The 26151-nt window shown below is 42.5% G+C and overlaps 2 protein-coding genes across 25 annotated transcripts in view; one reads left to right on the top strand and one right to left on the bottom strand.

The window, feature by feature from the left end:
- BACH2 (BTB domain and CNC homolog 2) overlaps positions 1-9275 on the top strand; it is a 202408-nt gene extending 193133 nt beyond the window's left edge. For 21 of the 22 annotated variants that reach the window (XM_068937786.1, XM_068937801.1, XM_068937799.1 and 18 more), the window contains 2 exons: positions 2286-2643; positions 4133-9275. In XM_068937786.1, the coding sequence (XP_068793887.1) occupies positions 2286-2643; positions 4133-4269 (495 nt within the window). In that variant the 3' untranslated portion in view covers positions 4270-9275. Of the gene's footprint in view, positions 1-2285 lie in introns of all 22 variants that reach the window. The other variant, XM_068937781.1, reaches the window with a different exon arrangement.
- Positions 9276-9368: 93 nt separating this feature from the next.
- GJA10 (gap junction protein alpha 10) lies at positions 9369-19789 on the bottom strand. Of its 3 annotated transcripts, none has more exons than XR_011140134.1 (3): positions 18428-19789; positions 11716-11841; positions 9369-10694 (listed from the first exon to the last, which is right to left on the bottom strand). XR_011140134.1 is itself a non-coding variant. In XM_068937805.1 (2 exons), exons 1-2 carry the CDS (start codon positions 19787-19789, stop codon positions 11803-11805), a joined length of 1401 nt encoding a protein of 466 aa, XP_068793906.1. In that variant the 3' UTR covers positions 9369-11802. The 3 variants fall into 3 exon arrangements, 1 of the variants encoding a protein (XP_068793906.1); XR_011140135.1 differs by having other exon boundaries at positions 9369-9700; XM_068937805.1 differs by having other exon boundaries at positions 9369-11841.
- Between the last annotated feature and the right edge of the window lie 6362 nt (positions 19790-26151).

The raw sequence follows: 26151 nt of genomic DNA, 5'->3' as shown, positions 1-26151 counted from the left end.
TCTCTCCAGCACTCCTGCCCTCTCCCTCTACCTATTCTGTATCCTGCTTCAGGATCTAACTTTTCTCTTAGGAAAACGAGCAGTAGCAGAGAATCTCCAGTTGACTTGACATAATATGTGGTCCGTGGAAATTCCTTTGTCATCTTCTCTCCACTTTGTGACCAGTAATTTCCAGTATCCTTCGTTACGGCACTAGGGTTTAAGGGTCTTTCACTTGGTCGGGGCAGGGGGGTGTGAAAGACCCTTTCTCCCCACTCACTGTTCTTACCACCCGTAAGTCACCCGTCTTCTTGACAGAGGCAGATGGTTTTAGAGCAGACAGTGAGTGAAACGATTATATCCTCTGAGGTTGATAGGTAATTTCTTCTGCCTGCTTTCCCTCACTCATCCATCACCCACTCACATTCCCCTTTTTTCCTGCAAACTCCTAGCATATTCTCTTCCATAATTCATTATCTCAAGATGTACTTGAGCATCTGTTTATTTTTTTATTATTTTTATGCTTTCCTGATAGATTTATCAATATTTTAGCAGTTGGTGCTTTTCATGTACACTGTTCTCTTTTTCTCTGTCATTCGCACAGCTGTATGCTTCCAGTGCAGGCTTTGGACCTAGTGATACTATCAGCTTTCAGCCACCCATAGTTGGAATATCCAAGTTGTAGAGTTTTCATGCCATAGAAGCAGAGACAGTTTAGGTTTAGCAGTGTCACTAGGTGGGGTATATGGCTGCACTGTTTTCAGGGCCAGCTTAGCTCTGGATATAGCTCTGGTTCTGTACGAAATCGGAAATACTCCCTCGAGCAGTATGCCAGCCTCCCTGGGAGAGGAACAGTGGGGAATGCGATGCAGCAGGACCATCCTGATTGTTCTGCACCGAGTTAGCCACAGTTTTCAGAGGGGTAACCCGAGCCTGGCTCTGGCTCTGTACCTGGCCTCTCCTGCCTCACTCCTGAGCACGGGGAGAGCAGCACACCCACCCCGCAAAGGCCTTGCAGGCCACATGAGGTCTGAGCCTGTATGTGGCCTGCGCGGTGTCAGGGCTCCTGAGCTGCGCCCAGCCTCGGGTTACTCCCACAGCCCCAGTCCGGGGTCTGTCCCCACGGCATGCAGCACCCCAGCTGGCCTTGGGCCTTACTAGTCCAGACACTACTCTGGACATGAGCCGGCTCTCTGCATTCACAGCACAGTGTGCTATGGCTAATAGCACCTCACGCTGCAGGAGACATTGCAAGAGGCAGCTGAATCTTACCCTCTCAGCGCTCACCTAGAACTTGCCTGGGGCTAGGCAAACTCTGGTTGGTTGGATATCTCTGTACCTTTTTCATCATCCCAAACTGACAGAAACCTCTGGATTCACAGCTGGCGCTCTGTTGCGCATGGAGCAACCTGAGCTCCTTTTCCCAGTTTTAAAAGTCCCTCACACAAGTAGTCCTAAAGAGACTTTCTCCATTTTCCTCCTCACTGGCACTGTCCTGTCGCTCACCCTGTTCCCTCCGAGAGCCGTGTGCTGATACAGTGAAACTCTTGACTGAAGCTGCTCGAGTTAGATCCTGGTGTGAGGGGATATTTGTGAGCACAGGAGGGAGAGCTTTGCTTGAGCAGAGCAAAGGGAAAATGACTCTGAGTTTGATGCACTGAGTGTGAATCAAAGAGCCCGCCTACCTTTAGGGTTTGTAAAAATATCTTGATTAAGTGAAAATCAAACCTGTAAGTACCAGGATGTTAGAAAATGAGCCACGGCACAGGCCACAGAGCACGCACTTCCCCAGGCCCCCTCCTCTGAATAACATAACATCGCAGTGAGAATGAGTGTTCAGCGGACACACAAGCTGAAGTGGGGAGCGCCCTGCCTGCCTGACTGTCCCAGCATCTAGAGGGTGAACTGAACTTCCAGAACACATCCTCGCTTCGGGAAGTAGGCCCTACTTCCTTGTTATCTGAATGGACAAAGGCGTTTCTCCACCAAAATGTTTCTTGCAGAGTTTTTTTCATCATACATCGAGCAGTGTTAGTTTACTGAGGGAGTTAACGGTCTCTTGGGAATAACTCGTGACTCCATTGTCTCCCAGCACAAATGTATTTCCCCCAGGTGGTTCCCAAGCTACAGTCCACACAGAACTCACGGTGGCCAAAATAGCTGATATCTCTGTGACTTGTCCTCTGCCCATATAAAAGTAAATGTAACGTGGTAGTGTTCTTTTGGGGTACTGCTGCACGTGTACGTGGTGCACGCAGCCAGGGGATGGCCTTCGGCCAAACTGAGATGCCTTCTTTCTTTTTCAGGTGTGTGAGAAAGAGAAATTGCTCTCAGAAAGGAACCAGCTGAAAGCAAGCATGGGAGAATTGTTAGATAACTTCTCGTGTCTTTCCCAAGAAGTGTGTAGAGACATGCAGAGCCCTGAGCAGATCCAAGCTCTCCACCGATACTGCCCCGTTCTCAGACCTATGGATCTACAAACAGCCACCAATATCAGCCCTTCGCCAGCGGGAGTAGAGCAGAGCCTGGTGACATCCCAGTGTGTTGGGGAAAGCATGCAGTGCTGCTCGGAGCAAGGCTCGGTGCAGCTTGGAGCACCTTGGCTGCCGAACAACGTCTCCGAAAATTGCACGGCCGGCGGCGGGTTGGATGGAGCTGACCAAGGTACTTACCCTGAGAGAGAGCTTCCGCTAGAACAGAGTAGCCAAACGGTCACGGTAGACTTCTGTCAGGAAATGACTGATAAATGTACAACAGATGAACAACCTAGGAAAGATTACACCTAGTGACTTGTAACCTTAACGTTACACCTGGTCAGGTGTTCTTCAGTCAGCCAGTGGCAGTGTTCATTTGTTGTCTAGAAGAACGTATTTGGTGCACACTACAGTGGTCTTAGCAGCAATACTGTTTTTAAGTATTCCCTCCTCTCTACAAGCAGGAGTTATCTTCACAATGGTGCTATCCCTCGCTCAGGCAGGGAATTAAACAGTGGCAACACTGTCTGTTTTTGTATGTTAATTTCAATCTTAACAGGGATGGACATAACACCTCTGAGGACCCAACCGCAGCTTTTTTCTCAGTGGCCCATGTCACAAAACCCTAACTCAGGAATTTGCTCTGAATGTTCAATTTTTCATTGAAGACAGCTTCTTTACACATCAAAGTTTTATAGCTAAACTGTACATATTATATATAATATATATAAAATATATATATCCATATGCAAAAGTCCCTGCATGCCTCAATTTTTCTCATCCTACAAACTGGAAGCTTTCATTTATATTGTATAAACAAGTTCCAACATTCCTTTTTTGTCTTTGACGCTAGAACTAGTTTGGTAACTTGTTACACGATTTTTTTTCTCAGTTCGCAGTTCAGCAATATCACTCAATTTGTACTTATTTATAAAATTTTAATGTTGGAAGCTTATTTGAGATTTTATTATAGACAATTTTTTTGGCACAGCCATTTCGTGCCACCTGAGCAATGTGGATTTATTTTATTTTCTTGCAGATACTGTACAGTAATGGTCAACTTTGCCACTTGCACTGAGTTTCTGGTCAAACCTCTTTTCATAAGTGAAGTTGTGACTTCAGTATAACTTGAGTATATGGTTTTCTTTGCTTTATGGCCTAAAGAAAATAGAAAAGTTTTAGCTAATAGACAAACACTCAGGAGATCATTATGTAGGAAAAACAGTCTTGCCAAATACTGAATTCACTATACAATTTGTAAAGAGAATCTGCTTGAATTATTTTTGTATTCAGACTTCTTTCTGTTTCACATACCAAGCTTAAGTGCTGTTAATGATGCTTTTGGATTCCTATAGGGTAAAGTATATTTCACTCTTAAAGAAAAAAGTATTTGACAACTGGATCAATTCATCATATGTTCCACAAAGTAAAGTAAACGGAAATTGATACACTTTTGGGGGCTTTTCATCCAGCCCCAGTTCTGCAGCCTTTACTCATGAAAGCAACTGCTACTGCGACTAGTCCGTAGAGTCTCACCTCAGCTTTCCCCAGATGTTACCCTGTTTACTTCACCAGACCTGAGTTGCTGCAGAGCTGGGTCTGGTGAAGTCAGTGATCCTGCCTTGGTAGGAAGAGTTGCAGGTTCAGACCCCTAATCGTTGACTTTGGTTTCCATACAGAAGTCAAGGTGGCACTGTATCCTCTAAGAGCAAAACATTCATCTGTCAACACCCAGTTTGGTTGCTTACCCTTCAAATCCTTGTGTTCCAGGATCCTCTCATCCTACAGCATTGCCCTCAGCACAAACTGCAGCTAAAAGAGCGCTGTCTCAAAGGAGACTACTCAGTGAATTGGCTTAGTTGTAACTGTATTGGATTTGTATCTTAAGCAATGTTGACTCGTGTTATGACTGTGTGAGACAGCAGCTTTCCGAGCGTAACATCTGTATGTACAGCGTAGACAGAAAAACGTCCTCCTAATGCTCTTTAATAATTATTATTATTATTCTAAGTGTATTGAGTTTTTCTTTTGTGGTTCTTTGCCCTACGTGTGCCAGGTTGCGCGGCTTTATCCTGGACGACAACTGTCGTGTGCTTTACTGGCTGATATTGTTTGCTCTCGCTGAAAAAATTGACCAGCTGTTCACACTTGTTTAAAAAAAAAAAGTGCGGGGCGGGGGGGCGGGGGGGGAGGGAAGCCGCTTCTCAGAAGCACTGAGTGATGATGTGGTCTTCTGTGCTAACGTTTACACTAGAGGTGTGTGCTGGTACTTTTTTGAGGCACTCAGTAGATCAGCGTCTTTACCTTGGAGGAGGAATCAGCTCCCTCTCTCCGCTTCTTACATCTTGAGACTGTGCTCATGGACTGTCGCCCACTTGCCACAGAGTCTTGCTTTTACCCTCTTCCTCCAAACTCTTGTAGCCAAGCTACCCCGGAGGAAATGCATATAGCATGTGCCATGTTTGTTGAAAATACTTTTTCCCTCCGCATGTACAAAGAAAAACTAGTATATAATGTAGGAGAATATTTATGTTTAAGTATTAATCGTTACTGTACAAAATCCTTACCTTTAGATGTTCAACTATATACAAATGCCATAAACTCCTATTTCACACGGTTGAAAAAGGGAGGAGGAGTCGTCCTTTCTTTTTAAAAGAGCTTAAACTAAATATATTTGAACCCCCTCCCAGCCATCTTTTGCAGGTAACTGACTGAGAAGCTCTTTTGGGGAGAATTTGATTTTCCTTTGAATTCATTGACGTTGCAAAGCAGTTCTGTGCTTCGCAGAGAAGTTTTGTTTCTATGAGACCATGGTGAAAGCTAGAATTTAAAACTAAATGTGAATCACATTATAGAGTCATAGCTACTTGGGGGGGATGGGTGGGAGGGAGGGAAGGGTCAACTGACACAGTATTTTAAAGATGTTTTTCTGTTGCCTTTTTTTATTTTTAAGTGACCTCCTATATATATGAATAGATAGAATGTTTTATGAGTATAAAACCAAGTTTTAACTTGCTTCCTGACATGAAGATTTACTCTGCTAACAACTCATGTGCAACTGGTACTCTTGACCTCATTCCAATGGTTTTAAAAAACCCACCCACACAACCCATTGCGCTGCAGCCCTTAGGTTTGACCTGGCTTCATACTGGTGCTGGGTCTCTTGATTTCCTCTGTCATGGGAACTGATACTTAAAACCACTGCTCAAATAAGTGTCTCTTCCTCGATCTTTCTCTCTCTTCTCTCTTGCCCTCTCCCATGAGCTTTTCTGGATGTTTGATTTCATTCTTCCCCATTAGAAGTGGCTGATTTTGTGTCATTGCTTCCTATATTTACATGTATCTTGGTTTTTCAGTGGGTTTTTATTTTTCGGTGGTGGTGGTGGTGGTGATGATTGTTTTTTGTTTCTTTTTTGTTTTGAGGTTTTTTTGCTGTTCTGAACCATGTGTCTCTCCAAACTGTTACTGGGCTAACTTTAAAGGGAGACACTGGGAGAATTAGTTTCAGATCTGGACGTGAGTTGACATACCCAACTCTTGTCATGAGATCCAAACAACTGACCAAAAGAATATCGTTTAAAAGAAAAAAACCTGACTCCAGTATTTATTAATTTTAAGAGTTTGGCCAGTGGTCACCATGATCTGTAAGTAAGGATCTCTTTGCTTTTGTCAAAGAAGATATATGCAGCATCTGATCAGTCAGGTGTTGCTTAGGAGTGGTGTGTGATGAAACCCCATTTCGCTGCTGGCCGCTGCACTGCTCTCCTGAGCATGGGAGTCCCTGAAGCTTTGTCCAGTCTGTATCTAGTCCGCCTTTTTCTCTGCAATGGCTATACTTGTACTGCCAGAAAAACCTCATTTCATTTAGGCTTGTTATGCTTTGTCAGGTGAGTACTACACTATATAATGTGTTTGTTTCTCTGCGTTCTCTGGGGGTGCCTTGAACACAATTAAAGCTCATTGCAGGCTGATTCTGGAACAAAAAGGTAGTGCAAAAACAGAAAAAAAAAAAAAGAAAAAGAAAACAAAACATAAAACAAGCAAAACAAAAGCAAAAATGTTGGCTGTGTTATCAGGACATCCCAGTATTTATATCACAGACTTCCTAACATACGGTGACTCAGGCGTCAGAGTTTGATGCTGCAGTATAAAACTATTATTTTATATATTGTACAAGTAATTTATTAAATGTCTTTCTAAGGGTATATGCTGCTTTTAAGATGCACTATATTTTTGGATCTAATCCTTGTATTATTTTTTCCCAAGGAAGTAAAACGTGCTGCAAAGGCAAGCCACAGTGATTAGTATGCTGACTGCTACTTCTCTTTGAAAAGGAGAGTGGGAACTAGATAAATAACTTTGCTAAATGGATTAACTGCTGCCGGAAAAGTGATTAATGCTGATAGTATGGTCATTGATCTGGAGTTCAACACTTTGTCAAGTCTGTATTCTAAGGAGCGCTTAAATAGAAATTAAAATGCGTAGATGTATAGGTAGATTTTTAGTACGTAACTTTATGACTGCCTAATAAAAAAACAAATTTGCATGCCAGAATCAGTATAATCCTGTAATAAAATGAAATCTGATCCACTAGGAGAAAGCACGATGAAACACTGCAATTCCAGAATCAACGTTAACATCCTCACTTGTGTCATGTAATCCACTACTGGGGTGGTTAAAAAAAGGAAGAAGTGTAGGTTTTCAGAAATGAGCTATGGTGAATTTTGCAATGAGACAAAGTGGACATTTGCCAGGTTTAAACAAGCTTGCATTCTGATCTACTTCATATCCTCTGTGATCCCACTGAAGAGCACTGTTTTCACCTTTTCTTCTGATTTGCAATGTATTTGGTGGTCACTTCAGATGGATGTTGTAGTCTATGTTTGCAGCATTTTAAAAGTATATATTTTAGGTCTGTCTAGAGAAGGTTTAGCTTCAGTAGGAGCAGCGGAGCTGGTGGCCTTTGCATAAGGAGAGGATCTGCTGAGTACAGAGTGGCTTATTTTTATCAAAAGTGAGGTGAAAGTAAAATCATTAACATAAAGAACTTACGTTCTGTTTCATACTAGAAATTTTCTCAACGTATTTTGACTTCATTTCAGTTTTGTCTCTGCCAACACAGTCCAAGTTAATTTTATATGCATATATATACACATGTATGTATGTATACATACATATATAATTCCAGTCAGAGTGTGTGTTTGTGTATTTTCCTGTTTATAATACATATATGTATATTTATAATACTCCTTGGAGTATTTCATGACTCAGGCATCAGATCTGATGCTGCAGAATACAATATATGTGTATATGAATATGTTCAATACTGTGTGAATATTTAAAAGAGCTGTTGGTGGTGGTCTGTAGAATAATTATACTCTTTACTCTCGAAGTTTTAATGGCATTACTTACAAAAAGAAAGTGTACAGTATTTTCCTACACTCCACCAAGATAGGCATTATTTATATCAAATGCAAATATTGATAGGCATTTTAAGGTATTACACATACAATGTTGCCATTTTTGCAAATAAAACCACTTTTTGGCAGGAAGGAGTCCTAGAAGTACCTTTTTTTTAAGGTGACTACCCGAAACAAACAACTGATAAACACCCGGTTAGGTGATTCCTGCCCGTGAATTCCACTAACTGTGGGAAGAGTCCTTCATGTAGGTGAAATTCGCTGCGTGATTCATGCGGTATCGCTGTTGTCCCTTTTGGTGAATTCAGGGCATGCAGAAAGAAACTAGTGTCCTAAAATGGAAACAGCAACTAGCAGTGTTTGATTTCATCGATTGCTTAGAAGCAGGCTACGAGTCCAGCGAGCCACTGCATTTGGGCCAAGCCCGAGCCCGAGCTGACGTTCCCACCTGGGATCGTCTCTGACAGAGCAGAGCAACCTCCGAAACAGCATCAGGGTGCAGGAGGGAGCGGTGGCGTGACGTGGGCACTTGCGGCTTGGATCCGCTGCCTGCAAACTCTGTGTTTTCATGGGATGGTGTTATCCTGAGTTTGTGATATACCTGAGAGAAACGTGCATGTTTTAGATACTGTTTTCACTACGACTTATGCTCTGATTGAAAATATCTGGATCCCTCAGACTGGCAGAAATTATACTAAACACTCTGGTGATTTTTGATGCGTGTTTGTTTACTATAAATTTCCAGCATCACCTTTGATTTCAAGGGTGGGGATGCCCTAAGAGTTTGTTCCAGAACCAGTTGGTAACAAGTGCACCTCTTATATATGCCTTACAAACTTCAGAGGCCATATTCAAAACAGGGTTTTATCAGTGTATGCAAGGGGGTGCAACCCCTCTTCTCTTCCTCCCCAGGTCAAACAGTATGGACAGTTTTCACACATATCTACCTGTATAACCCTCTGTACCTCTCATAACTGGTCAATGACTGTAACAGGTTACATCAGGTGTTTTTTCTACATACTTTTTACACAAATTCTATGCGATTAATGTAACTTAATTCAATGCATCATTTTATTGTACTAGTTCTTAAGCTTGTCTTTATTTTTTTTTCTAGGTGACTGTGGTTTCTTGTGATTTTTATTGTATAAATAAATGAGGTGGCTGTTGATGCTTACTCTCTGTTACTAAGAATTTTTACCTTTTTGGAAAAAAAGCATTGCTATGAACTAATGAATTTAAAACGTCATTTACTCATTGTAAATACAGTATTGTGCAAAAAACAAAAATGAAAAAAAAAACCCAACCCTTTTCATTCATTTGAATTGCTAGTGTTAACTGAATTTTGTCTAGACACCATTTCTGTTGATGAAATAAAGACATATCATTATGTATTGTAAATTGACTTATCTTGACTCTGAAATTGATGTTGCAGTCCTGCATTACCACGCGGGTTGTAGTTTTCATTCTAATGGCTATGCAGCATGTGGTTAATATTGCCTGGTGAATCTTTGGCCGTATGAAGAAACCTTCACTCACATGGTCTCATTTCTGATTCACTAGGTGTCTTTGATCCAGGCATCCAGTCATCTTTGATCTGCAGCAGGAACAGCCCAGGGTATTTCATTGCAGAGATGAAATGAGATGATATTTTGGAAGATCAAATAAGCTGTATCTATACCCACTCCCTTGTGCTTGACTTAAGGCAGTTCTTCTAACTCATTGTTTTACTCTTGTAAAGTGTCGTCGTACATGTTGGGAGGCACACAAGCTGAGAGGTTGGGTTTTATTTCCCCTTTGCAGAAAACTTGACAAAGCCTGAAGAGGTTTCTGTAGAAATGAAAAAACAGCTCAAAAATCCCTCTGCATAAAATAGGACAGAGTTCCACTCTGAAGCAGGAACTTGTGAGATTGACTGCTCGCTTCACTTAGGCCGTAGAAAACCCCGAAAGCAAAGGAGACACAGTGACAGCCGTGGACGCTGGTGTGACAAGCAGGCCTTGCGTGCACACGAGGCAGGGAGGCAAGCAGGGCACCGGCCCTCAGTGACTCCCTGGAGGGTGGTGGCAGCCTCTTGCCTGGAGCCAATGTGACCTAAGAGCCTGGTCAGGGGCTTTGCTGGAAGGAGACCAAGGATGGTTGGGGGGAGGGGGGGGGGGTCACACAAGCAGCTGGAAGACCCTGATCCAGCCTGCTTGTTGGGAGGCTGCAGCGGGGCACAGGGAGAAGGGCAAGCTGCTAGAGAGGTCGCTGGCCTTCTTATCGCAAAATGGAGAAACCCTAGGTCATGGGCTGCTCAGATCTGATTCTGCATGCTTGCCATGGGCCACTGCCCTAAGAGATGTAAGCTCCATCCCCCTCAATCTACAGGAGTGCATATTGCCTGCAATTTTCCAGTCCTAAAGTTCTCAGGGAAGAAAAACAGAAATGTCGCTTTCCCAAGTTTCCCACTTTTCTATATCTTCCTGTTGAGCGTGTAGGAAGGAAGTGTCCCACCCCCTCAAATCTGTCAGAAGATGTAGCATCAATTGCATCAACACATAGCCTGACAGTAGAGACTATACACTAGCAAAGCTGTTTCTCCATCCCTAATCAGTTGCTGTCAGCACTTAACAGCCACCATCTTAAGCATTTTCTTTTTTGCTTTAAAAATGCAAAGGCAAACTGTCTGTTGATGAGTTTGTAGTGAGGCAGAACATGGATATATCTCGTAAGCACTTGGACAAAAACACCCACAGCCTCAGTCTTTATGCTTAACTCCTTTATCTTCTTTTATTTTTTCTTCTCTCCTTCTTTCTGCTAGTCTTTCCAAAGAGTTGTCAACCTATGGAGGATTTTTGCGATTAGGGAAACTGGCATAGCAAACAATCTTGCACTAAGTTGTACCTGCCATTGGAGTGAGTAGAGCATCAATAGTGACTGCAAACTGTGACAAGCTTGACAAATAAGCAGCTGAGAGCATGTGGCCAGAAACAGGATTGGGAATACTCAGGGTAAGATACTTTACTTTCTGGATACACAATTAGAGGGACTGCTTCCTTAGGCCACATGCAACTTAGAAATCCAACCCTCCAGAGCAGATCTGTCTTAGCAAACTGAAAATGAGACTTCTTTGTTTTTGCTTGTGCTTCAATTCATCTATATGAACTAATGCGACAGCAGAGGAAATAAGATTTTCATGATCCTGAGCTGATGCCTTGCAGATCTTCTTGAATAGCAAAGCACAGGTGTTTTGCATTTGAAATAAATAGCCCAATTTTACTGTTTCACTGTTGAAGTCAAAAGTATTAGCTATGAGGAGGCAACATTAGCATTAGCATGGAGAGTTTGCATAAAAACTTGAGGATTACATTAACAAAGGCAGATGAGCAGCAGAATATTCTGCAGCTGGGTTTTTATCTCTGGTAAATTCTCTGTCCCTTCAGATTCCTTGTGTGTTTCTTGCATCTTTTATTCATTGGCTGCTGAAGCCTGGGGAGCTAGAGGCCCCCGTAACCTTTCAGAGTACTTTCAGATCAAACTAACCCTTTCTTGTAGATGTCTTGGGTCTTCTGCTACCTTTAAGTGCTATGTGTCAGGCTGCGTTCTGGTATTAACACTCCCAGCCTGCACAACCAGTTATACATCCCTAAAACGTTCTCCCAAAGACACGAGGCTGTTTCTGCAGTGGCAGCACACACTGGCCAGAACCTGGCTCAGTCTACGTGAGAAAAATCTTGAGTTTCGGAGCAAGCTAGCAGTCAACACTGTTGGGATTGGCATAGAATTTAGGAATAGAACAAGTGCTTGCTTTCTTTAACTGTATTATGATTTTAGCATTATAGGTGAGGGAGAGGGGGACATACATAGCCACAGATAAGCTGCTTTTCATCTTCCTGCTGAAGGTGGTTTGTGCTCAATCCCTTAGTTTATTTCTTGTCCTCAGAATGTCATTATTTTTTCATTATAGATGATAGTTCTAGGAGCATACTCTGAAAGATAACAAGAGAAAGAAGCGTGAAGCTGAGCTGGTTTAAAGGAGAAAAAGAAATGTTATCATTAGCAATTAATCCAGGTCCAACACGTACATAGTTGGGCGGGGGGGGGGGGGTGGGTTCTGTTGTTTATATGACTAGCTGATAATATACTTCATATGTATTGAACAAAGCCATCTTTGTTCAATGTTAATAGTAGGGGTGGAGGAGAGAGAGCTTGCTTTTACACCAAAATCGCTAAAGGAAACTGCTTGAAATCAGTGACCCCATCCTGTAGCCTTTGCTTTACCCGTTTAAGAGGTTTTTTTGGTACATTTTTTTACATGGCTCTAAAGCCATACATTTACAAAGATGGACTCAATTAGGAGAGCTCTGCTTTTTAAAATCCAGCTGTCTATTTGGTGCTACACAAATCCTCAGAGGGGTTTGTTATTCATCAGCTCCTCTTTATCCCCAAAGCGTATCATTTCCTAATGTCTGTGTTTGTGCACTTGATGAATAGTTACACCTCGTGTAATGAAGTAGATTTTGTAGGATAATTGGTACACTGGCTGTCTTCATCACAAGCTTTTCCTGAGTGCCCCAGGGCAGAATGTAATGTGCAGAATAAAACTAGTTTGGAATATTTCTTAAAAAAAGAAGTTTGCCTAGAAAAGCTGTACAAAAATAACAGCCTGTGCTAGCAGATTAAACAGGCATAAAGATTTCACATTTAAGGCTTCTCAAACATCCTAGTGGAACATAGCGTTTTGCCAATTCCTCATCCCACCTGTAGCTTTTCTAGTAGAGCTTCTCTGTCAAAATAACACTCTTAGGGTTAGTTCTCAAATTCATTATTTCGATGTACATTCATTCTTATTAAACCGTTCCCAGCCTCAAGAGTGAGAGTGGCTGTGCAGCTAGTTAAATAGCTGGCTGTTTATTCCTCAAGTACAGTTGAAAAGATGAGTAAACATGCTTTGTTCTGGAGAAGACTGCAAGTATTCAAGCTGAATAGCAGCTCCCTCTTTCATCTCCTCACTCCTGAATATTTTCCCACTGGGTTAAAGCTCCGAGCTGAAGGGAGAAGCAAGAAGCAGAAAAAGAATTGAGCAGTACAGAGACATAAAAAGCAATCCAGTGAAGGAAATCCTGACCCAGTGAATAGTAAAATTTCCCTAACTTCAAGAGATTCGGGATTTCAGACCCAGAGATTTTCTTCTCAACAAATGAATAAAACCAGCAGCTCTATCTGAGTCCGATTCTGTGAACTGAGAGTAGTACTGCTTAATTGTCAGGTTTTTAGCCCCCTCACTCACCATGAGGAGGCAGCCTTGCTGTTAAAGGTACATTGATTCCTTTGCAGCCAAATGCGGAGACTTAAAGAAATGACACTCTGGAGGAAAGGGTGAGCTAATGAGGAAGGAGTGGAAGTGAGAATTAAGATAACAACACCTCTTGAAAACCAAGAACCTGAATTTGGGTCCCCAAAATGCCTAATACCTTTCGAAAAGCTTGATCCAATTATTTTGGTTTCCCAAGAAATAGGTTCAGCTATAATATTGCTAGGAATATTATAAATCTTCTAGTGACTTCCAATTTTGTTTTGTGATTCCAGGAACTAGGTCAGCACTATATATAAAACAACAACAACAACAACACAGGACCACTAGATATGTCAAATCGTCCCATCTTCTTGGTACATCCTTGGGTATTCTTAACAAGAGGACTGTTATTTCCATTACAGTAGCTCCTTCAATGCACAGTTAGGCTAATGATGGAAATGTAGTAAGCTAGGTCCACGTCTTCTGTAAGGCACTGGCCTTTGTGAGAAGAGTTGGCAGTCTAATTACTTCCACAGTAAAATGTAAGTACTTCCCATCCTAGTTAACCAAATTAAAAGTTGTAGGCTTCAGAGCACACCTTAGGATTCTTTATCCAACCTATATTTATAGGTGAAAAATAGCAGATGCTCAGGTAGCATGCAACCGGAGTCCTCTACATGAGAGAGCTGGAAAGAGCCACAGATGGAAGAAGTCAAACGCACATAGCAATGAAACATCACGCAGCCTTCAGGCTTCGTGGCAATGTTTGTGTTTAACTATTGGAGAGCTGAATTGCTGTGACACCTTGCAGATGCAACATCAGGAGATAACTGTTCCGAGTCAGGTTTTGACCGTGCTCTGCAGAGCTTTCTGACGTTGTGCAATTGCTCCTTTGTTCAGCAGAAAATGCCCAAGGAGGAAGAGCAGTTGACTCTCTCAAAGGTTGACTCTGGAAACAAAGCTCTCTCCCTCTCTAATTGTTCAGTTGGACTGTTCAGACCTCTTATTTTGGCCTCCCCAGAGTGAAAAACAAGAGTTATGCCATGAACATAGTGGCTTCACGCAGCCTTGCACACAGCAGGGCAAGGCAATAATGCTGAGTGCAACGCTCCAAGAATTAGGTGCCTAAATATGCTGTGATTTCTGGCCTTGCCCCCTTTCAAGAGAGTAAGCATTGTATCTAAAGTAGTTATGTGCTGACCTTTGACTGCATCAGCCTACTAATGTTATCAGACTTAAAAATTTATCACCCACCAGTGGAGGGCTCATAATGTTGTTCATGTGCAGAATCCTACTGATCTCAGCATAGTTTCTACACGCCTTTGTGAGTCTAATGCCCAGCTCTCCTTTGTGAATGTAGTGATAATAATTCAGTGCAGCTCTTCTCATTGAGTGGAGTGTGTCTACCTTTGTGAGTGAGGCCCAATTGCCTCAGGAAGTTTGGCAGGCTAAGACGATACGGAAAGAGCCCCTTTGTTCCATAGTGGCATCTCCTCTTCATCAAAAGAAATTAAAATGTGGCTAGAGATGCGAAACTGAGGACAGACCTGTGCCTATACCCACAGAATATCTTAAAATATATATTCTAGAGCATATACAGTATCTTATTGTATAAGTGAGCCGAGGAAGCGATTAGGTTGGAGCTAGTTATCATTTAAGGGATTGTTCTATATCACTTCAAAGCTTGCTGACTGAATTCCTCAATATCAAGGTTTTGGAGTCCTGCAGGCAGCATGATTTTCAGCTGTACCAGTGCCTCCACACAGGCTGAATTCCCCTGCCACTGTAGAACTTCTTAACCATGTTTATCCCAGGTCTCCACCAGGTTGAGGGTAGCTCACTTATACAGTCCATGATGCTCTAGCTGTTGTATTTAGACGGACTGAAATCAGTCATGTCATGCAGTGACATTTTGCTAAGTACTTTCCCTGATGCAATGAAGGTCTTGTTTTGGTGATCAGTCCTCCGAACTTGAAAGACCTAAAGTCTGAGCAGCAAAGGCTGAAGGAAAAGGCGTTTTTCCCAGTAGATCAGACTCTTAAGAATCCTTTGGCCTAATAAGTTGTTTAAGCTTTCTGTCTCTTTCATTTTTGCTTGCCATTCTGAATAATGGATAACCTTTGACAACAGGGTGACCAAGAATCTTCATAGAGTAAGCAGGCTGATTGTTTTGGGTGTAAAACTAATGAATTGTAGCATAATTTTTTTCAAGGTTTTTGTGTCACAGTTGGACATGAAACAAAGAACTGGCTCTTTATTTCCATAAATTTCCAGGCAAGGGAGTTTTATACAGTTTGGTTAGTCTGGAATGTGGCCAAACGATGGTTGGTCTGTCAACTCTTACCAGAGGGAAAGGCATTTCTTCTGTTATCTATGTAGCTGGTTGGATTTAAACTGAAGTCTGAAAAGCTGAAGAATCCTCATGCCAAGCATGCATTTTGTGTTCAGCTGCCTATTAAACCATTTCTTGAGGGCTCACAGCAAAGCATTGAGTGCATTCTTTGTTAAAGCTGGAAATTAATTTTTCCTCCAAGGAGCTGCTTATGCCCTTCGAGGGATGCAGTTTTGTACCTTGATTGGAAATAAGCACTTGATCATGATCTGGCCAACTACTGTCCACAGCCTAGTCTTCAGATTTTGAAGAAGAGGGTGCAATACATTGTGAGCGGTAACTTTTACAACATTGAGTTGTCCCTGATTATAATTATTTATCTATTAGAGACTCAGGATTGGCATGGAACTGGCATTAGTAGTATTGCTGCAAAAACCTCTTGTCAGAGGAGGTCAAGCATCCATAACTGTGCCTTTAGATCTGTTAGGTACTTTCAATGTCATTTCTCACAGGAAGTGGTTGACGTGTAAACTGACTTTTGCAGTATGAGATGTATTTATTGATTTTTGTGTAACTTCGAGCTTTTCTTTCAGCTACGAATGTGGTGATTGTGGGCAGTTGCAATTGTCCTGCTGTCTTCATACAGTCTTGGCATATATTTGGTTAGAAGCTACTAGAATGGTTACTGAAGTACAGAAAGCGATATTTTCAATACAGAGACGATACTGCTCTCTCAACCAGCTAATGCAAAGAATGCTATAACCAAAGTCTGCTACAATCATCAGGGGCGTGAAGGAAAATAGAAAAATTTCTAGCCAAGAGGGAGGTATAGGTGATGATTGGGAAATTTATCAAAGAAAATTGAAGAATAGCATCAACTCCTGTAAGTCTTTTGCCCTATTTGGCTACCCAAGTTAGGTTAATAAGGTCTGGGTTAGAATAGACTATCTTTTGGCTATTTAGAAAACATTTGTGGGTACAGATTCACTGCTATATTAAAAAGTGCCCCTTCCTTGCCTGCATTACTGTTTCAAGCCAGTATTAAGTCAGTGTGACAGTAGATTTTTTTTTTTTTTGTACTTCAGCTAGAATTTTTAAAATATTAGTCTTTATGAACATTTTTTTTAAAAAACAGGAACATTAGTTTTTGGATGCTCCTGTCACACAGGTAAATCTACTCACTCATTTTTTTTTCCTTTTATCAAAATATTACTATATGATGAATGTTTCCTGCAAGTCAAATTAAAACAAATCACGTCAATGCTGCATGCCTTTAACAACCAAAACTAAATAGTGAATATAGGTATTGGGAAATACAGACCAGAAGGATATATGCGTTAATGCCCAGATTTCAACATTTTTACGATGCAACAACAGCTCCGTATATTGAAACTGGTATTCATAGAGTGCCTTAGCAATATTGGTACCAAAGTGCATTTGCCAAAATCGTGACTAAACTGTATATAGAACACCTGTACTTCATGTGCTGTAAACAGGATAGATACGAGTCACATTTTAAAATGCTAGAAGCAGTCCCATTCATCATGACCCACAAACGTAGCATGCTGAAATAGTGTTATTTTTCAAGACTAATGACATTACTTTGCAAGTTGAATATATTTATTTGCAAGATCTCACCTGAAAGATAGCTTCATTGTCATTAAGCATTAGATGTTATCAAGCACCTTGTGTGAATTTTCAGAAAGATGCTACCAAAATCCTATTTACTATCTTTTTGCTCTTCACCTTTTTAAGGAACCTGCTAATGTAAGTATCAAAAAACACCAGTAGGTCAACAGGAGGTTGGACTCTAGCCTCTCTCCCCATATTAGAAACAGCAAAGTGGAAAGCAAAGTGGAAATTACATTGCATTTAAGAGAAAATTTAAAATGGTTTATACTGACTGTTTACACGTTGTGGAAACTATAATTACATGAAAATTGGTGCTCATAAATTATTGATGAGCAATGACTGAGAGCATTTTCTGCATCTTCTCATAGGGGTATTGTGGGTTCGTTGTTGTTGTTGTTGGGTTTTTTTATGTTTCAAAAAGAGTGAGAGAAAATTGAATAGAACTGATAAATGTGAGTGTTATGTGAAGCAATCGTCTGTCTATTACATGCCCTATAAAAAGTTATTTAAGAGTGGGCCTGAAGAAGTGGGTTATTTAAGAGAGGTACACCTGAAAGCATCTGTAAGAGTGTTCTTTTATCCTCAGAGGACAAATCCCATGATTCGGAGTCATCAGAACTCAAATGACTTTCAAAAAAAAATCTACTAGATGGCACTCAAATGCAAGCACTGATTGTTTATTAACACTGAACATAAGTAAGTTTAGAGTGTGGCCACAGAGTAGGAACAGCGGCTGAAAATGAAATTCTGTAGTCATTGGATCTGTCATTGCAATTGTTTGGTGTTTTATATGTAGATCTTCTGGTTCATTCATTGAGCAATTGTTCAGCCCAGTGGTTGCCCTGAAGAAACCCTCTGAAGCTGAGGGAAGTTGAGCTATTGGTTTCAATCCACTCAAGACTTCTCTTCCTGACAGTTTCAAAAAGGCTGGAGCTGAACAAGCTCCACTGGGCTGGATGACAATCCATGCAGACTCAATTGGGAGAATGTAAATAAGCTTAAATAAAATGAACTTCAGTGACTGAAAAGAATGAACGTCAGATCCTGGGTGATGAATAACTCCCTAGTGAGGTTTTTGCCTTCACCTGAGAAAGGGAATCGAGCGTGTGGAGCGTGGCTTGCCCTGGAGGGCCCACGGCTCTGCCACATTGGGACTATGTTAGGAAGCCTAATTCCCCAAGGCCCCCCCCTTGCCTCTGCCTGCTCCTCCCCGGGGCCGGCAAGGAACAGCCGGTGCCCGAGCGTGCGCCCCCACCGCCTCCGGCCCCCGCCCCAGCGGCTCCCGCTAGCCTGGGCGCCGCGGGGCGCTACTTGCCATCGACACGCGGCGTCCCGTGGCAGCCGGCGGCGGGAGGCTGCCGGGCGGGCTGCCCTCCTCGCTGCGCTTCCCCTCGGAGCCGGAGCCGGAGCCGGGGCTGGGCGCGGGGCCGCCGACTGAGGACGTGCTCTCGCTGTCGCTGCCCGGGCGGCTCTCGGAGAGCACGCGGGAGAGGAAGCTGGACTTGCGGGTGCCGGCGTAGTGCCCGCTGTCTGGAGAGCCGCAGCGGTCCTCCCCGAAGTCCCTGCAGATGCTCACCCGGCTGCGCTTGCGGGATGCCCGGCGGCCGGCGGGGGCCGCCGCCGCCGCCGCCGCCGCCGCCCCGGGGCCGCTGCCCGCGGCGGCCGGCGGCGCCTCCTCGCTGCTGGAGGAGGGCGGCGGCGGCGGCTGCTGTCCGTGGTGCTGAGCCGAGCCGTGGCGCCGCCGCGGCGCCGCGCGGAACTGTCCGCGGTGCTGATCGCCTGCGGGCGGCGGCGGCGGCCCCGCGGGCGGCGGCGGGAGCGGGGCGGCGGCGGGGCGCGGGGGCACGGCGTTGCTGGCCGCGCAGGGCGGCGGCGCCGCGGAGCTCTGCTTGGCGCTGTAAAGGCTGGCCTCCTCCTCGGCCGGGGCCGTCGGCCGCGGCGGCCGCCCGTAGAGGGTCTTCTTTATCCTCTTGATGCCCAGGTGGGCGATTTCTAGCACGTTGAGGAAGAGGGAGACCGCGGCAATACTGTTCATGAAAACCATAAAGATGGTCTTCTCTGTGGGTCTGGATACAAAACAATCCACCGTGTTAGGGCAAGGGGGCCGAGTGCATTTGTAAAGGGGGGACATGTGAAACCCGTATAAAAGGTACTGACCTATCATAAAACCCACTTCGACCACTGACCGGGTCAGGATATGTAGGACATAGGTGCGCAGCAGAGACCCTCTCAGGGGTGCCTTATTCACTTTCTTCTGCTCTTCGAGCTTCCGTAATTCCCTCTCCACTCTCCTGTGCTCCTCAGGCATGGGCTCAAGGTCTTCCAGCTGGGCCCTCAGGTGGGCCTTTTTCTTCTGTCGTTCTTTCTCAAGAGCCCTTAGCCTGTAGAGCGCGTGGCCCATGTAAACAAGAGATGGAGAAGAGACAAATATGACTTGCAGTACCCAATATCTGATCAAAGAGATGGGGAAGGCTTTGTCATAACAGATATTGCTGCAGCCAGGTTGCTCTGTGTTGCAGATGAACTCAGACTGCTCGTCATCCCAGACATCTTCGGCAGCCACTCCCAGCACCAGCATCCGGAATATAAACAGGATTGTGAGCCAGATTTTGCCAACAATGGTGGAGTGGATGTGCACTTCTTCAAGGATGCTGCCCAATAAGTTCCAGTCCCCCATGGTCAGAGGTTCATATCTGAAATACAAACCTCTGTTTTATTTTAATACCCCACTGGCATCCTTTAGGAAATGGCCCTTCTTAGTATTTCTTTTTAATAATGGTGTTTAATATATATTCTGATAGCACAAGTGATCTTAGAAGTAAGTTCCTCACTATTTTCCATTTAATGGGTTGTTAAATGAATACAGACATTATGGTTACTGCTGAAGCATGCAAATGTGAGATGTGTATTTTAAACTTGGAGAGAGACTGCTTTCAGCCGTAAGTCCCAGTACTTCTTAACTGCCTACAGTTTAACAGTATTTTCTTCCCACTGGGTAAGAAGTCAAAAATGTTTTTTTTTTCCACTTTGCAAATCTATTGCCAACTATAGTTTAATTCTACACCCACTCCTTTGTGATGCCTGTAAGTTTGGCATGACTTTGGGTATAAAATAACTAGAGTAAGGTATAATACTTATGGATTTTGTTTCTGTGACAAAGTTTTGAGATGCATATGACTGTGATAGACAATTTTTCATTTTGTACCTTTTTAGAGCCATCCATCCAGTGTTTTCCAATCTTCCAAGAGTAAAAAATCGCAGGTTTCTCACTTGGATTCCAAAACTATTAATACATAACTAATTTACACATAACTAACTATACATGTATGAATAGTCTCAGTTCTCAAACATTCATATCCTAAGAGTGCTTGTAAGGTTAATGTTTTGAATTTTATTAGTTTATTCATTTAAAGTCTTACTTAAGTCACCAAGAATTTGACTTAATTATAAATTAATTATAAATATATAATGAATTATAAATTTCAAGAAGATAAATAAAAGGGAACACCCAATGGAGATTTTTAGCTGTGAGTGTGAGATGACCTGCTTTACCGCCTCTTGCCCAGAAGCTTTGATTCATCAGCAAATAGATCCACGTTCTGCTGCAAGATGCTTGAATTCCATGGTACTCCTAAACCACTTCTCGGGAAACTATTCAAGAGTTTCAGGTAATCTGGGAAATTGAGCTCTAAGGTATTTGTCTGCTTATCTGTAAAAGCACAGTACATTGTGCTGTGCTCCTAGAATTTCTGCTAATACGGCAACAAAATACTGAAAGCTGCTTGAATTGGATCTACGTGAGGGATCTCACTTAATTTTTTTTAGGTTATCATGCTTTCAGGAGGTCCAAAATTCCACTGAGCTACAAGCCTTAGTAAAGTGCCGGGTCTAAGCTTTTTAAGAGCAGTTGTTGCAGTGCCCACAATCTTACAGGAATTTAATTGATAGTACAGCTGGTGATATCACCATTATCAATATATCAATGTATCTTGGCTGCAGTTTATGATATGATACCATACAGCATGATTCTGCTTGGAGACTGTGTTTATCCACACCACAAGTAAAGATTTTCAATTGTAACCAACAGTGCAGTCATTCTCTGCACATGTGCCCCACGTTCCTTATTATTACATTTCTTTTTTTCCTGAAAATTTGAATCTTCACAGTGAACTTCCCTTTTGCTCAAGGAAATTGTTCCAGAAACTTAACTATTCTAGCAATTTCTTAGCTGCTATGATACATCTGGAAATCTTTTCTCACTCTGTCCCTCCCACATATATCACCAAAATAAGATACTTTAAAAAAAAAAAAAATCAGCAAGAATTATTGCAGTCGATTTTCCTCATCTTTAAGGAACATTGTCAGATATTTCTTCTAACATTATACAGATTTCATTCAGAGCAGATATCAGATTTTGCAGCTTCATGGGTTGAAGGGTATAAAAGTGTTCATATGTCAAAATGTTTGCTAGAGAATGTCACAGCTGAAGCTCGTAATGTTGGACCTGTTTTGCAGAACTCGCAAGTGAGGATACAGAACCTGTGTACAAAACAACTCGTCTTCAGTGAGGCGGGAAGTAGAGCTTCATGCAGAGCAAGCGTCCAGGCCCAAAGCACTCAAGAGGTCGAGGACTAGTGGGTGCTACTTGCTGGTTGCTGTGTATCGCTTCCCCTGAAAGGTGACTGCGTGACAGCAAAGCACAGCAGTTACAGAGAGCAGCCTTGGGTGTATCTGCTCCTCGCGAGTGGCTGATCCCTCGCTGAGACTGATCGATGCAGGAAAAAAGCCCAAGTGAGGTGCTAAAGTATAAATGCAGGAATAAAAGGGAAAGGAGACCTGTTTTCATCCCGAAGTTGAAAAGACAGCCTCTTTCTAGCACTAGGAATTACCATGGCCCATTTTGGAAGGGCAGGTTAATGATATCAACTCAGGGTAAGTGAGGACAAGAAGAGGGGTATAAACATACTGTTCTGACTCTACAGAATTGTTTAGTAGACACGTTCAGCATTTAAACAATCCTGCTTTCCTTTGTAACTGCCAGGAGAGAGGAATTAGAGGAGTAGTGTAACTCATGCTTTTAAGTGAGTTCATTAAATGAGAACACTTCCCTTCAAATCTGCCCTGGTATGCATATTTATATGGTGAAAGTTCTCTATAGCTGTGTAAGTCATAGTTTCAAAGAAACGACAAAAACAAAACAAAACAAAACAAAACCTCTTTGCAAACTGGCTATAGCAATGCGCTTCCAGCAGTAATTTTCCAGCTTTCTTTTCCTCTGGTCTTAGTTGAGCTCTGTATAACAGAGTAATCTTGAATATCAGTGGTACCATTAATTCTAGTCTGACAAAAGGTACAGTTTCTAGTATAGATTGTACATAGCTGTGACATTTCTCTTTATACTGACTACATTTGTGTATTTCTCTATGTTAATTTAAACATTAAACATTCATGAATGTAATCAGTAAGAATCAGATGGACGTTCACCATTTCTATTGGAGGAAGTTTCTTTATTTCTTGTTTTTGTTACTTCTTTGTATCTTTACTTTTTTAAATTTTGCTTGATCCTTTTCCACAATTCAAATCACTTCTATATTAAATTTGTCCCAGAGTTTCATCAGCTGTGATTTGAAAAAGTGGAAGTAAAGTCTCTTAAATTTTATCAGCTATAAATTAAAATACAACTGGAATTCAGTGGTGAAAATGAAAATACATGCATTTTTTTTTGTCCTGCAGCCTCTACACTTGAACAAGGTCAATATACTCATTTGATGTTCTGAGAATTGCTAATCTGGTAACACCTGCAAACTGGCTCAGCTGGCCCACTGATTTTAACTATCACTAGGAAGTTTGTAATAACCTATAACTAAATCGTTAAAAAGACCCAACTTCATAAAGTCCTAGTTTTGCTTAAAGATTCTTCTTTTTAAAAAAGACACGTGACATGTTAAGACACAAACCTGTTTTGTTTTTGATTTGAATTGCTTTAAGTCTGCTATGTATCCACCTGCTCCATACTTCCCTAGAAAGATATTTTTTCCTGCCACTTACCTTAAGTAAGTGCTGTGCTCCTTATAAAGCCCTTCGTTATTCTCTCCTAGAGCACTGCAGAAGGATCATAGTGCTGCTGAAAATTTCCTTCTTTTTTTTTTTTCCAAGAGCCAAAGCATAGATGTGGTACACTGAGCAGACTTCACCGTTCTTCGTATCTGGATGCAGGATCACTCAGTCTAAACTATACACGCAGTTTACAATCATCAGATGATAGGATGGTGCCTCCAGCCAAAATTATCATGCAATTATTTCAGTCAGAGGCCTCTAACAAAGCCATTCCCTCAAGGCTCAGCCTGTACAGCAATAGTTTATACTATCCCTGTGCATTGTTTTAGTCAGTTCTTCAAAAACTATGCCTCCTCCCAGTTCCTAAATGAAAATGTATTGTGTAAAATGGGGAAATAACCACCCTTTGCAGTGCTATAGGTTCTTACATTTTCTTTACATTCCATTAGTTTCGCTTTGAATCAATGCTGAGGGATCGATCGGTCATGTCCGATTTCATAGTCTGTTGCCTGGTGAGTTAATTTAGTATGTGTTAGACTGATTCTTTGAAAATGGAGGCCACAATAACCTAGACTCAAGTCTTCAGCTAAAAATACAGGCTTTCAATACGGTAACCCTTCCTCGGCTGAGGGAGGATTCAGCCAACCCCCGAGGACTCTGCAGAGTTTATGTCTCCAACCATGAAAGACAAGATCTAGAAGAAGAATGTGAGTTCCTAAAGTAGGATTTTGGGAGAAATCAGGGCCACCAGATCTGAGGCTCTGTTACGAAAAACATTGGCTGTCTAATCCCAGCCAGGTCTAAATGGAATGCTCTAAATTAAATTCCTAAATGCCTAAAGGAAGCAGTATTTTCTTTTTTAATCTTTAGATTCTACAGGTGTGTGACAGTCCTTCATTTCAGTGTATCCAAAAAGTGCTTCAGCTTAGCGTGCACTTTACACTGACCATGATTCAGAGATTACATGGCAGGGAAGCAGAGCCAGGGTGGGTGGGTGTCCGGCGGTATGGGAAGACATGAGAGAAAATAGAAGCGCAGTGTACTCCTTTGTATGTGGAAGTGAGCGAGAATCTGTGGTGGCTGAGGAAACTTTCTTGTTCTAAGCACCTGTCATAGGAGAAAACACATCTAAAACTGTGGATGCTAACAGGCAGCAGGTAATCGGGTGTATGTCTGCATGTGGGTGAATGTCTGAAATTGAACTCTCAAGCAGAAGGCTGTTACTTGCTAGCTGCAATGAGTACTGGCTGGCTGTAAATTTTGTCAACCCCCGTACTAAAGAAAAGCAACACATCCTGAATTCTCCAGTTAATAGAGAGACATGAAACAGACTCACCAACCAGAAGCCTGATCACACATTGCACTTCTGCTTAGACTATTTAATTTGGGGACAATGGGGGCTTCGGTGCTGGAAATAAAAGGTGGTTCCAAAAATAAGAGTTCCTGAAAAGAAGTTGTTGTCTTGGAAAGAAGAAGGGAGCCTGGAAAGAAGACGGTGAAGATCCAGGTTGGAAGAAAGATCGTGGAAGTGGGAGAAGATCCTGGAGACCAGAAAGCCATCTGGAGATGAATGCAGGGGATGCCCAGGCACGGTGGCCAGTAACGCCCCAGACTGGTTAACCGTGAGCAGCTGCCCTGCAGGAACCTCTACCACTTTCTGCCCAACTCTCCTGCACCAGCAGCAACTCTCCTGCACCAGCAGCGACTCCCTGCCGGGAAGGAAAGGCAAGAGCTTGTGAACATAGCACTGAGGGTGGGAGGAGAGGGAATGTGAGATAATTAAATGAGGTAAAAGCTCTAATCTTGTCAGTTCTTAAATAAACCCCAGCATCCAAATCCACTATGGGTTGTTTTTTCCTTGCACTAATATATTACCATTCTGCTGTTGAAAACATTAGCTAATGTCTATTTTGCTGCCGATAAGCATTACTAAGCCCTAGACTTGCTCCTTCTGTGGCTACCTTTACAGTAACAGGCCAGTTAACGTCTTTGCAGCCCTCAGAACTGGCACAGCTCACAGCTAAACTCTTAGCCCCCACGTCAGGATGCCCAGAGCCAAGCTGCCCGCTGGCAACTGCCCATGCTCCATGCTGCTCCCTAAACTCTGTAAAGGATAGCAGCACAGTCACTATCACTGGCCGTGCTAATTAATTTAATAGCACGGACAATTATGTTTTAGTTCTCAGATTCATACCATGGCCCTGCTTAGTCTACCCAAAGCTGTATGACCTTCTTGCTGTGAAAGTATTTCTAAATGTATTTTATATATTACCTTTTGTGACTCAGATGGGTTTGCTTTTGGTGGCACAGCACGCACTTTTTAACTACTATTGGACAGAAGGTGCCAGCTACCGCTAAAATTTTAACCCACCTTTCATCTCAAAGCCGATTTCGTTCCTGAACGGCCTCTTGATCAATGTCATAGATTTTTCCAGGAAAGCCAAGGATCCCTCAAAATTCGGTTCCAGATCCTCTGCGATTTCACTACGATGCACATCTGTAACTTCTCCATAAACACTGCTCACCGAATTTCCACTTTGGAAAATCTTCCCATGCCCATGGGAACTAACATTTTTGAACTGAACGCCGGAAAGGTGGGTGTTGGATAGAAGCAGATATATTCTCCAACAGCAAACTGGAGTAAGGCTCTTGAAGGGTTACCAGCTATGCTCTTCCAGTGAAAACCCCTGGATACAAAGAAGTCTTCTTCCTTTGTGATGTTTCACCCACCACAAAAACAACGCTTTTGGAAAGAGAAGAATGGGGCAGGTTCTGATTCATAAATAGCTTAAGGAAGGTTTTGATCCATCATTTGTTAAATAATCCAGTTTCTGATCCAGTCATTTTGCAGATCTATTCTGTTGTTCACTAAGAAATAAGTAGTAGGTAACTGAAGCAGTAATCGCAACAGAGCAGCAGCTAAGTACTTCCATGTTTATTGGCCAGAACTTCTACATAGCTATCCTTTTATACAAACTAACA

This window comes from Struthio camelus, chromosome 3 (genome assembly GCF_040807025.1).
Source record: "Struthio camelus isolate bStrCam1 chromosome 3, bStrCam1.hap1, whole genome shotgun sequence".
Taxonomy (NCBI): domain Eukaryota; kingdom Metazoa; phylum Chordata; class Aves; order Struthioniformes; family Struthionidae; genus Struthio; species Struthio camelus.
Note: the sequence above shows the minus strand (reverse complement) of the source record. Positions and strands in the feature narration are given on the sequence as shown.